The 12,546-nt window shown below is 42.0% G+C and overlaps 2 protein-coding genes across 2 annotated transcripts; both read left to right on the forward strand.

Annotated features, from left to right (window-relative positions):
• Nucleotides 1-4,921: 4,921 nt before the first annotated feature.
• On the forward strand, nucleotides 4,922-7,315 carry LOC102134026 (homeobox protein Nkx-2.4). Its single transcript, XM_074004636.1, has one exon. The coding sequence runs from the start codon at nucleotides 5,064-5,066 to the stop codon at nucleotides 5,598-5,600; it is 537 nt and encodes a 178-aa protein (XP_073860737.1). The 5' UTR covers nucleotides 4,922-5,063; the 3' UTR covers nucleotides 5,601-7,315.
• On the forward strand, nucleotides 5,577-7,315 carry LOC141407887 (homeobox protein Nkx-2.4-like). Its single transcript, XM_074004635.1, has one exon. It carries the CDS (start codon nucleotides 5,703-5,705, stop codon nucleotides 6,549-6,551), a length of 849 nt encoding a protein of 282 aa, XP_073860736.1. The 5' UTR covers nucleotides 5,577-5,702; the 3' UTR covers nucleotides 6,552-7,315.
• Nucleotides 7,316-12,546: the final 5,231 nt, after the last annotated feature.

The following is a 12,546-nucleotide window of genomic DNA, read 5'->3' on the forward strand; positions in this document are numbered from 1 at the left end:
GTACACAGGAAAACTTTTTATTAACAAATCCAACAACCTAATAATCAATTTACCAAAACATCAAATACTGGAGTTCTCCTTCAAGTAACTGATGGGGGCAACAACCCAATTACTTAGCCCAGATGTTAAAAACTGACACCTTCCTTGATAATTACAAAGTAATTTGTAAATGTAAGATGACACACCTTTAATGAGACTTGTAGGAGAAAAAGAGTTTACATTAGTCACTAAATCTCAGATTTGAAAAATTTGACAGTATGTGAGAAGTTATAAAATAAAGTATTTTTAAAAGCTTTGTGTATTTACTCTAATTAGGTTGTGTTGGAAACATGGTAGAACACTTAGAAAAACTAACCCCTCACACGAAATAACCAACAGAAATGTAATTTTGCTTAAAATTCAAAGGACTCTTTTTTCCTATAAAAGAGTCATTTAATGACATTCCAAAACATCTAAAAAATGTTGTTCAATGGAAATACCACTATGTTCTAAAATATTTTAAACTTTCTATATGCACAAAATACACAATAAACTTGTAATTCAGAAATAAAAAACTGTATCTCAATATTGCCATTGTTTTTCCCATACATGTATTATTACTCTAAAAAATAATTTTTAACATAGAAAAATTTGAATTTGTGGCTCAAGCTCCTAAGTCTAGGGTGAGATAATTGGGACATACTGGATAATTTCCCTATTTTTACTCCCCTGTTATAGCCCAATGTTATTCTCTACTCTGACTGTAAAAACTGGTGTTACAGCTTGACCCTAGAAGGGGAGGTTTCTTGTTTTGTTTTGTTTTTTTCGTTAGGGGGATGGGAGGAGGAATCATTTCATTGGACCATATTACAATAATTTTGACAACAAAATGTCTTCATCACCTACTATTCATTCTCATACTGTACTAATGATTGTGTTAGCTTAAAATATGTTCATTGGTACCAATTATCATTGGTCAGAAAACAATTTTCAGTCGAAAATATCTGAATCTCAGGAAAAGGATCACAAGATTTTTTTGAGTAAACTTCCAGGAGTTTCTATTTTGTGAAGAAAATATGAAAGGATTACTGTGTTACATAGAAATAACAAAGCTTTATAAACACAAGTGTAAAATTACCATAAGACATTTAAAATAATTGAAATGAACACTATTGGAAAAAGGCTTATAGAGGGACTAAAAAGAAATGAGAACCAGATCTCAGAAACTGATGAATTTAGCAAAAAAAAAAGTAAAATAATTCAAATAAACTTTGTGCTTCATCTCTACAGTAGTTTTATTTTCCTCTTTATAACCTCAAATTTTGCTGCAAAATACTAGTTTCCTTAAGATGTTTCTTTATTACCTTCCCAACTGCAAAGACAGTATTTTAAGGCTACTTCTACAACATAAAACTTTTATTAATCAAATTATTTCACAACTAGTTTAACTGCAAATGTAGCAAGTGTCTCAGTTCTAAAAGGCACTTACGTTTTTGGGTATCAAGCAGAAAGTTATATTTTCAGTTAGTCTTGATGAGGAAATACAAGACCCACTGGAAACCTATTCACCACCTAGAAAAACAGTATTTCCCTCTAAGTACTGGCTGGACCCCCACTTCAAAGTGGGTATGTCAGAAGTTTCTCAACTCCTCCCAAGTCCCTTTTGCTGAGCTTCTGTCTGCCAACAGCAAATCCAAACTGCAGAAGACTCTTTCTTCAGAATTTTTTTGCTAAACATTTTTGGCACTAAGGCTATCCAACACATCAGAGATTTTCAATAAATTCCACATTTTTGCTAGAAAGCCAGGGGAGTGTTTTATCTAGAAAAATCTTGTCTTTTTGTCTAGAAAAAATTTCTGTATCTGCCACAGCCTTAGTCTGCTTTCAATGTTGTAATGTGTGAAACTATGAAAACCTAATCTATGAAAAAGGCAGGTACCAAATCACATAGAGCATGCTATCCTTTGTGTGTAAAATGGTAGTATGCTTCTAGATGGACAGGCTATTCCAAAAGAAACAGGTAACACCAAATACTCTGAGGAGAAGAACTGGGAGGCTTGAAGGATAGGAGAGTGAGAACCATTTCTTTTCACTGTATTCCCTTAGGTAGTATTTGCATTTTATTTTATTTTTTAATTGTATTATTTTGCTGGGTGCCAGCATTGCTTTTTAAGGAAAACAATGAGAAAACACTCCTGAGAAATAAATTTCCTGTGAAATGCAATTTAGTCAATAATATTTGAGAATATACTAAGTATAAATTTCCACACGTAATTTAGGTACACGATAATCTGATGAAATGAATACAAAGCTTCAATGGAATATCAATTGGGTTATATTGTATCTATATATAAATGTACATACACATCCTTCAGACTATATCAATTTTAAGAATCATCCACACACATCCAAATAGTGTTTCCGGCATGAAGATACGTAATTTCTAGAATGAGATACAAACAATTGACAGGGAGAAATGTCAAAAATTGTAGATTTTTCTTCCCCAGAACTGTTTACCTATAGTGATGGAATACTATTTGGCTTATCAAATTCCTAAGCAGTCAGAAAGTGACTTACTGCAGAGAACCTTCAGATGTGATAAAGTGCTTTTAATTTAAAGATGGAAGCATTCCAGATGTATATGCACTCATAACAGGACCCAATGCAGTTGAAAAACAAAGTAAGCAAAAATTGTAATACAACCACTTAATGTTAACTGGGATGTCAAAGTTCTACAAAGAAAATTACATGAGATGAAATGTATAGCCTGAAAACAGAGTAACTAACAATCATCTGGAAAAAATTAGAATTGTAAACACCTTTCAATTTGGACAACTAATCAATATGGAGATTATGATAATGAATTTTATTTTTGAAATACATTTGAACTTGAAAAATAAAATATAATGGTCTACAAATAACTTTTATATTCACAGATGTCATAACACAATTATTTTTTACTTACCCTGTTGTCTCTGAGAAACGTTTGAAATGACTTTCTATGTTATTTAAGCTAATACATACAAGTAAACAATACAATTTAAACTAAACTGGAAACGTAAAATCCAAACTGTAGTTTTCAGAAGGATCCCAGCAAGTGTTTAAATACATACATAAATGCTTCTTTGTGTATCATTAGTTTGTTTGTTTTTTTAAGTAGGTAATTCCAGTGCAGGTGAGGATGAAGACATAGCCCAAGTGTTTCAAGTTCATAAAAGGCCTGTAAAAGTAGCATCATGTTAAAACTGTAGCAATATGAATCTTGCTAAGTCAATATTGATGTCTGTAAACAATTCTTGTAACCTTGCATTTTATTTTTACAGTATATTAAAACATTACTCTTAACATTCGTCTGTCACTTCGTTCCCATAGGTGACCTATGACTTTTTCCCCCCTAGAAAGGGCAGATTCTTTGCAAAACTATACTGAGATTAACAAAACAATAATTTAAATCATAAGAACAAAACCATGGAACACATTGCCACCAAAGGGCTAAAACCAAACAGAAAAAGGAATATGTAATACTGTTCTTGCCTTCAAAACATGTACTGTCAGGTTAAACTTAAATCGTTTCCACACACCCTTTTCTGGAAAAAAAAAAAAAAAAAAAAAAACCAAAAAAACCGCGTAAAATATTGCTTAAGAAAGTACTCTCCGTGTTTTTCTTTCTCCTGCTCCAGTTTCCAGGAAAACTTACAAATTTTATCTTCATTTCCCCGTTATCATTATTATTGCTGCAAGATTGTTTTCAAAATTTAATCAATATGCTTTGCACTTCTTTTGTCTTATGCTTTGTCTTGTTCAGTATTTAGTAGAGAGTTCGTAATGTCTAAGTATTCAGATAAAACTGCAAGTCAAAGGATGACAAAGTTTTAAAAATCTGTTTATCTATGGTTTTGTATTTTTCCAAAGAAACTACAATTTTCACCTGATTTCTGCATCCATTTTCATACCGCTTGAACAGGTTATATTTTTCCAACAACAACAAAAAGGCCCATTGCGAACAACTAGAAATATTTGGAAGTTTTGATGTTTTGTCTTTTCTTTTTGATCATGATAGTGATGGGAGAATAAACTTAAGTCAGAGATATTTATTGAGAGAAAGAGAGAAAGAACACACACAAAGAGAAAGAAAGCAGTAAAAACAACTTTTCAAGTGTAAACTCAGTATGAAATATTTTAGGAAATAAAAATGTTCCCCCTCTTTCCCTTGTTCAATCTCCATCCCCACAGAGGAAAAACAGAATACTTACAAGTTAGTATCTGCGTATTTATCAGTGTATGTGTTTTCTCTCTTCTTTGGGCTTGGATACTTTGAGCTAATTTGGAAGTGCCCGTTTGGTTGCCCACAAAATGATGCTTAAGGGTCTAAAGACGCATAAATTAGGGAGCCCTACAATGGCAAAGGACGGTCATTGTACCTCCTCTCTTTATGCGCTCTTACGGTGGGACCCAAGAGTCTTTTTTTTTTTTTTTTTTTTTTTTTTAACACTTTAGGTGATGGAGCGAATGAGGGACTGGTAACTGGAGAGGACGAAGCGAGCTCCCGCAACACCCTCCCCCCAAACTTAGCAGTATGTTCCCCACTCCGCAATTATACCAGACTTTGCATCGAAGTCGCTTTAGAAAACTGGGGTCTGGACGGGACCAGGCGAGGAGTCCTTCCTGTCTAGCCTCGACGCCAACCTCCGAGTTTCTATTTCTGGAGCTCGAGGGCTGGGGTAACGGCCGCAGATGGAGAGGCGAAGGATGGGAAAAGCAACGGGGGGTGATCTTTCCAAGAAACACCCAACTGCCGCTTTTACCTTTTTTGCCTCCATTATGGGGCGGGGGCTGGGGGGAGCGAGAGAAAAAGATGTCAATGACCATTGTTTGCTCGTTTGGGATGTTGCTCCGCCCCCCGAGTCTGTCGTAAACCTGGCGCCGGACTAAAATAAACCCCAGATCCCGCAGCCCGGGGGGCTCGCCGAGCCGCCGACTCCTCGTCACAGGCTCAGCTGCCGCAGCCGAGGTGGCGGCGACGAGCGGCCGCCGCGTCCTGCCGGCGCGCGCCCCGGGCCCCCTACCTGGTCGCCCGCCGAGCCATGTCGTTGAGCCCAAAGCACACGACGCCCTTCTCCGTGTCCGACATCCTGAGCCCCATCGAGGAGACCTACAAGAAGTTCGGCGGCGCCATGGACGGCGCGCCACCCGGCCTGGGGGCGCCCCTGGGGGCCGCGGCCGCCGCCGCCTACCGCGCGCCGCCACCCGGGCCCTCCTCGCAGGCGGCAACCGTGGCAGGCATGCAGCCCCCTCACGCCATGGCGGGTCACAACGCGGCGGCCGCGGCGGCGGCGGCAGCAGCGGCGGCGGCGGCGGCCGCCACCTACCACATGCCGCCTGGCGTCTCGCAGTTCCCGCACGGCGCCATGGGCGGCTACTGCAACGGCGGCCTGGGCAACATGGGCGAGCTGCCCGCCTACACAGACGGCATGCGGGGCGGCGCGGCCACCGGCTGGTACGGCGCCAACCCGGACCCACGCTACTCGTCAAGTGAGAGGGGCCAGGAGCGCGGGACTGCGGGCGGCTCAGGCGTTTCCCGCCACAGCCGGGGGGCGCGGGACGGGGTGCGCGCGGCTTAGGCGGTCCTGGGACCTAGCGGGCGCGCTGGGCGTTCTGGGACGCGGCCCGGGACGCGGGGGGTTTCCGCGGACTCTGGGCGCGCGGGGGGTCCTGGGACCCGAATGGTTACGCGCGCGGGGTCCTGGGACCTGTTGCGTGCGGTGCCCTGGGACCGGCCGAGGGAGCGCGGGGCGTGCTGGGGCCCGGGGCCGCGGCGCTCAGGGGGTCCTGGGATTCAGCGAGGGCCCGGCAGCGTCGCGGCCGCCGCGGCGAGAAGAGAGCGGCGGCTGGAGCGGCTCCCGGCGGGCCTGGAGCTCACCCGCCTTCCCCCTTGGGCCTCTTCCCCAGTCTCCAGGTTCATGGGGCCGTCGGCGGGCGTGAATGTGGCCGGCATGGGGTCGCTGACGGGCATCGCGGACGCCGCCAAGTCGCTGGCCCCGCTGCACGCGGCGGCGGCGGCGGCCGCTCCGCGAAGGAAGCGCCGCGTGCTCTTCTCGCAGGCGCAGGTCTACGAGCTGGAGCGGCGCTTCAAGCAGCAGAAGTACCTGTCGGCGCCCGAGCGCGAGCACCTGGCCAGCATGATCCACCTGACGCCCACGCAGGTCAAGATCTGGTTCCAGAACCACCGCTACAAAATGAAACGGCAGGCCAAGGACAAGGCGGCGCAGCAGCTGCAGCAGGAGGGTGGCCTGGGCCCGCCGCCGCCTCCGCCGCCGTCCCCGCGCCGCGTGGCTGTGCCCGTGCTGGTCAAGGACGGCAAGCCGTGCCAGAACGGTGCCAGCACGCCCACCCCTGGCCAGGCCGGTCCGCAGCCGCCGGCCCCGACGCCCGCGCCTGAGCTGGAGGAGCTGTCGCCCAGCCCACCCGCGCTGCACGGCCCGGGGGGCGGCCTGGCGGCCCTGGACCCGGCCGCCGGGGAGTACGGCGGTGGTGTCCTGGGCGCCAACCTGCTCTATGGCAGGACGTGGTGACAGCGAGGGCGCCCGGGGGCTAGGACCTGGTGCAGCCGAAGGGTCTGCAAGAAACTGCTAGAACGGATGGGGGAGGCATGCGAAAACTGACTCGCGCGTGTAAACGGCGATTCAAAACGAACCGATCTCAGAGAGGGGCAGGCTGTGAACCTCTTTGCTGGGGGCGGGGGACGGCGACAGCCCGGAAACCGAGTAGTGTAACATTATGCCACGAGACTTTGAGGTGATTTTCTCGTCCTAGAAGTTCTTAAATGACGCGAAAAGATGGAGAAATTCACACGGCGTTCTTAACCACAGCTCTCAAAGTTGGAAACTTTGTTGGCGTTTGTAACTCTAAAAATCAACCCAGCTTTAACAATGAGTCCTTTCTGAAGTGGAATTTATCTTGGGAGATTAATTTTCGAAGGGCCCCATAAGTGCAATTTCATTAATGTTTGATTGAAAGTAAATTGAATTGTAGCTCAAGGTGGATCATACACATAGCAACATTATTGCAGAGGAATTACTGCCATTTAGGTAATAGAGCAATGGAATCAAAATAGAATACTGATTATATGGATTGATGGAGCTTTTTAAATTTAATGCTGATTTCAAAATGTTTTGATGGTTATTTGGCAAATGAGTGTTTGTATGTTACCCTAAAAGAGGATTTTCCCCCCTAAGATGCAGCTCACCATAAGAAAGGAAGGTTGTATACTATTTGTATATGCAATCTGGTCTCCCAAAATCAACTGAGAAAATAAATAACCCTATCCTTCTGTAAACATGGTATTTACTCTTTTTGAGGTATTTTCTTGTCTGAATTTGAATACCTTGATAAAGTACTAGAACAAACAATTAAAATTTCTAGAATTTACATCAATTAATCTATATTCAAAGCATGACAAGAAGAAGAAAGGTGATGTATTGAATTGTAATCAAGATATAAGGAATGAGTAACTAAAATATTTATAATTTTCCCACCATATTTAGAACTTAGGAGTTGCACTGGTTTTGTTGGTGTTTTATTGTACAAATAATGTATTTACTCTTTAATATGTCGATTTATATTTCCTATGTTTCAAATGGATATTTAAATATAACTTAAAAGAAACTTAAGTTCTTTTTTCTAAAAGTCAAGTGGTCATTTCTTTTTCATTAAGTTTATACAGGACTTGATGCGTTTTTAAAATACTAGTTGTCATGATGTGACAACACAGCTCAGTTAACTCATAAATGACTGGTATTGGAGTAAAAATACTAAAAGCTGAAGAATGTGTGTTTATAAAATTAATGAAAATTAAAGAAATAACGTGGATAAAGCATGATTTGCAAATGATCAAAACAAATAGTTACCGGAGACCCCAAACCTCTTCTACATTTGAGATTTTAGAATTACAGCTTGGGGCTGAAACATTGTGTTTCACTTCATTGTTAGAACGTTTTTCTGAATGTGCAACATGAATTCATAAGAAGGTGTTTTAGAAGTTAAACTTGCACTTTTTCTAGACTCTTTTGCATAGTAATTTTTTAAAACTCTAGTTTCTTTCACAGAGGGAGAAAACCACTAAAGAAGCAAGGAAATCACCCTTTATCAAGGGGTTGTAAAAGAATTTTTAGAAAATGAGATCTAATTTTTGAGACATTTTATGTAAGAACAAATAATTTGAGCAGACAGATTTGTATGAAAATGTTACAATACACCCACAGAAAATTCTCTCAACTTAGGGGGTTTTTGGCATATTAATGGAAATGACTTTAGAAATGTTAACTAAGCTAGCAAGACTATTATTGATGTGCCAGATTTCAGAATGTTTGTTTATATTAGTTTGATTTCCTCACAATAGTACCATAATTCTGAAATTTTACTTGTAGAAAACGTTCTAAAAGTCCACATGGTTGGCAGTGTTTTTTTGTTACAGTCCAATACCTACAAAAACAGTAATAGCTTATAGTCCAAGGGCTCCGGGTAACATATTTAAAGAAAATAAGTCTTCATGGACAGTTTATTTCTGGAACAAAAAAATCCTTTAGACTGAAGGCATGCACTTTCTTTTAAAAATATGTCACATTAAGAAGAAACAACTTTTATATACAGTATTTTCTGAAAGTGTATTTTGTGTGGGCGTATCTTTTTCCTTTCAGCATTCCTCTAAGCAGTAAAAAACCCCAAGCCAGAAATAATTGCTGCAAAGGGCTTAACATTCTATACCCAGAGACTTACTGAGTGTATGTGTGCATATCCTGAAATTAGGGAAAGGTTTGATTCTTGCAGCTTAAAATAGAAATGTTTTTACCATAGAATCCCACCTTCTGATTAATGCAAAACAAGAGCTGTTTTCTTCTTTCTGCAATTAGTGCTTTGCAGATCTTTTATAAAAATACAAACGGCCGGACTAGGTGAAACTCATTAACTGAAGAGGAGGATAAGTGTCTCCACAACTAAGAGGGAGGACTGGCGCAGGGTCTGAGTGAAACAAAGGCCCCTCAAAGTTTGGCAGAGGCCACAGCAAACCTGTTTCAAAAATGCTTACTCAGCAGATGTGACCTTTTCCTAAATGTTTTTGGGTTTTACAAGAATCTGACTTACCTTTTCCAATTGAGGCACGGAAACCAAAAGCCAGAATCAAAGTTGCAGACAGGAACATAGGGATTGCAGGTACTTTTCTGTAATATGTGTTGGGATGTATATTGAAGTGCTGTGTGTGCGAGAGTGTGTGCAGTTTAGAAGGACACAAGAAGGGTGTTTTGTATATGGAAGGATGGGGGTGTAACCCAGTTGTCTTCTATTTAAGTCTTTGCCTAGAGCTAAAACTTAATGGTCAGAACAAGTAGTCAGTCAGACTTCTATCAACACAGATGTTGTGTTCAAACTCCATTCGGCTAGCGACTGTTTACTTTCAATTTAAAGCAAATCAGAGACTCAGTCCTGTTCACTAAATGCAAGCATCTTCCATAGACTTGCTTTGTTAACTTCATTGAATACTGATTATTTTAAAAGACTTTTTAGAATAAATTTGTGAGCCATAATTATATAAAGACCTATCAATTGGATTTTTAGATGTGAATTTGTGCCGAAGAGAACATAATGCATTATGTGGTGGCAACACAAATTTCAGACAGAGTTCAAAGCATGGATAATACTCCCTCACTGCTTACCATAACCCTAATGTGTGGATGAAACCCTGTATGTTAATTATTTGAGTACAGTTTTTTGAAACACTATTACTTGTTATCCTGCAACCCAGTGAGAGAAAAATGATACATTTTTAAACATATAAATACCCTTTCACTACTAGTGAGATTTGGTGAACATCTGGGGAAGTTTCAAAGAAGATACCTAGACTGGGGAACTGCATTCGCATCCCATCAGGAATTTGCGCTCTCCAGTAAGTATTGAGATAACTTTGTGATTTCAATATCACTTTTGTTTTTATTATTTTTAACTTTAGAGGTAATGGAAGTTTCTGGGAGAGGTGGGTTTTGTTTTGTTTTTGCTTTAGAATGTTTACCTGCAATTGAATGAAATGCCTTTCGTTTTTTGAAATTCCATGTAACCTTCAGTAATTGTTTTAGGTGACTTCTAAAAAAAAAGTTTCACTAGGAACATTGCCTAAATTTAAGTTGTGCAAACTGTTTTGCAGTAGTGAACAGCTGTATTCATTCCTATTTCATACACATCAATTAAAGCTTGTTCTCTTTTGGCCCTCATTCCATAAATAAGGCATGGAGAAACAAGCCACAGGAGGATTCTGCTTTACTGGGTGGAGGAGAAATCCATCGAGAATGGGCCGTTTGCTAGTTCATTCGTTCATTCCTGATGGGAAATAGCAGAGCAGTGGATCACCAGGAATAGAGTCTGGCGAGATCGCAGCTCCAGGACCCTTTCGGGGTGGGCAGAAGGCGTCAGTCAGTGGGACGGAGCCAGATCGAGGAATTGGGAGCTCTAACTTGACTCTTCAGGGAATGTCCGGATTTTAGATTTCAAAGCATAGCTAAATTCGGTTACTTTCACACTTGGAACTTAAAACAGCAGCCTCGGAAGGAAGACCATTTCTGGTATTCTACAGCTCTGCTGCTTGCATCTGTACAGGGAGTTGAGATGCAGCGGCAGGTTGAGAAGCTGCGGCGCCGCGTGAGGGGACGCGGACGAGGAAGGAGGGTGCGCCCGAGGGTGGAGGAAGGAGCTTTCCGCGCCCATCCTGTGCGTGCGGCCGGCTCGCGGGGCTCCCGGGAAGGCCAGTCGCGGCGTCTGCGGGGTGGGCCGGGCGGCTAATGAGCCGCTGGGGAGACCCAGGCGCCGGGCGCGTGCCCCACGTGCATCGAGGGCCGGCACTTCCCAACCCCGCTGGGAGAAAGTTGAGCCAAGCACCTAGGACCTGAGCCCTGAGTAGCCCGCGGGTCCCGGGAGCCGCCACCATCCCGCCCCCGGCTGCGAGGTCGCCGCGCCCGGGCCCTTCATTTCGGTCCAGGCGCTCCCAGCAAGGAAGTGCTGGGACCCCGGCCTCACCCGGCCTGTTCCTGGCATCCCACGTCATCGTACGAAAATTAACCTATCGCTCATTACACCCAATTTGCCTTTGTAACGCTAAATGGCAATTTAATACCAGTTTGTAGACGGCTTTGTACATTAACATACATTACCCCATTTGATCTTTAAAGGGAAGACAACTGCTCATTACGGGCCCTTAGCCCCAGAGTAGTCAAGCTGTTTCCAGGTTCTAAGATTTTTTTTTTGTTTAACTTTAATAGAAGACCCTGAAAAAATGTGCCGTTTAAAGAGAATATAATTGCGTACAAATAACTACTTAAAATTGGCCCAACGAATTTATTTTTACATCAGAATTTGGAGGAGATATTTACAGCTTTAAACATTAAAGCTCTAAAAAGCATTGTGCTTATTGAAATGGGCAGGGCATTTTCCTGGGAGATTCAAACGCGGAGACAAGTTGGAAAGAGATGAAGACTAAGGATGGAGAGGCAGCAGCAGGGGTGAGGTCAGGAGCAGGGCCTGAAGCTGGCTCAGGGAGGGAACACCTGCCAATTCTGCAGAGGAAATCTGCTGTCATCAGTTTCTCCATCAGGCCTTTTGCTCAGATGTCTTCCAAACAGTGCTTTAAACATTCAGTCAAAAACTGAATTCTCAAGACAGCTTAAAATAAAACTAAGTCAAAACTAAAGGTATGAGAATATAAAGAGTGGAACTGTGGGTTTTGACTGTGAACTATGAACAGTAAAACATTTACTCCTTTGGAAAATGCAATGCTTTACTGAGATAGCTATCTATATTTTTAATACTTGGGAGATAAACTTATAGAGAAATTTAATAGAAGACATTATCACTTGAATGTTGAGCGAAGGCAATTATGTAAGGGTTGGATTGGTAATTCCTGATGGAGAGACTCTTTGTCTCAACAATAAAGGATCCTGCTCTGGTCACCCATCATTAGCAATGAACTCAATAGCTACAAAATACCTTCCTATTCAAGGTTGAGGTGAGATTTTTTTTCACCCCCCCAGACTAAGTTTAGCAAGTACGCTTCAGTTGAATATTAAAGCAAAAATGCCCTAAGTCAGGAGGTCAAAGAGAAACTTTACCTCACAATCTTGGGGTAGGAGGGAAAAACTGAAACAAAGCAATAGTCTTTGTATGTATGTCTAAATATGTTTTGGTAATCAAATGAAAATGCATACGTAAGTGCCGTATGTGAACTCCAAACACAAATTTAAGCAATTTATAGTGTGCTTAGTGTAGCAAGGAAAAACATGAGTACAAATTGCAATCTAATGAAATACAAAAAATATGCTAAGGAGCATAGACTATTTGGCCATTAATTGTCAACTTGAAGATTTAAAACAAGTCCTTAAAACTGGAGCACAAGTCTACATTAAATTTGTAAAAATGTTATTTATCTCACAAAGATTTTTGAGTTAGCCAGATCAGTCACTGACATACTAATACAACAAAGTTAAAGCTTTTGTTATGTTTTGCTGACCCTATCTTTTAAAATCTACT

Source organism: Macaca fascicularis, chromosome 10, assembly GCF_037993035.2.
Source record: "Macaca fascicularis isolate 582-1 chromosome 10, T2T-MFA8v1.1".
Taxonomy (NCBI): domain Eukaryota; kingdom Metazoa; phylum Chordata; class Mammalia; order Primates; family Cercopithecidae; genus Macaca; species Macaca fascicularis.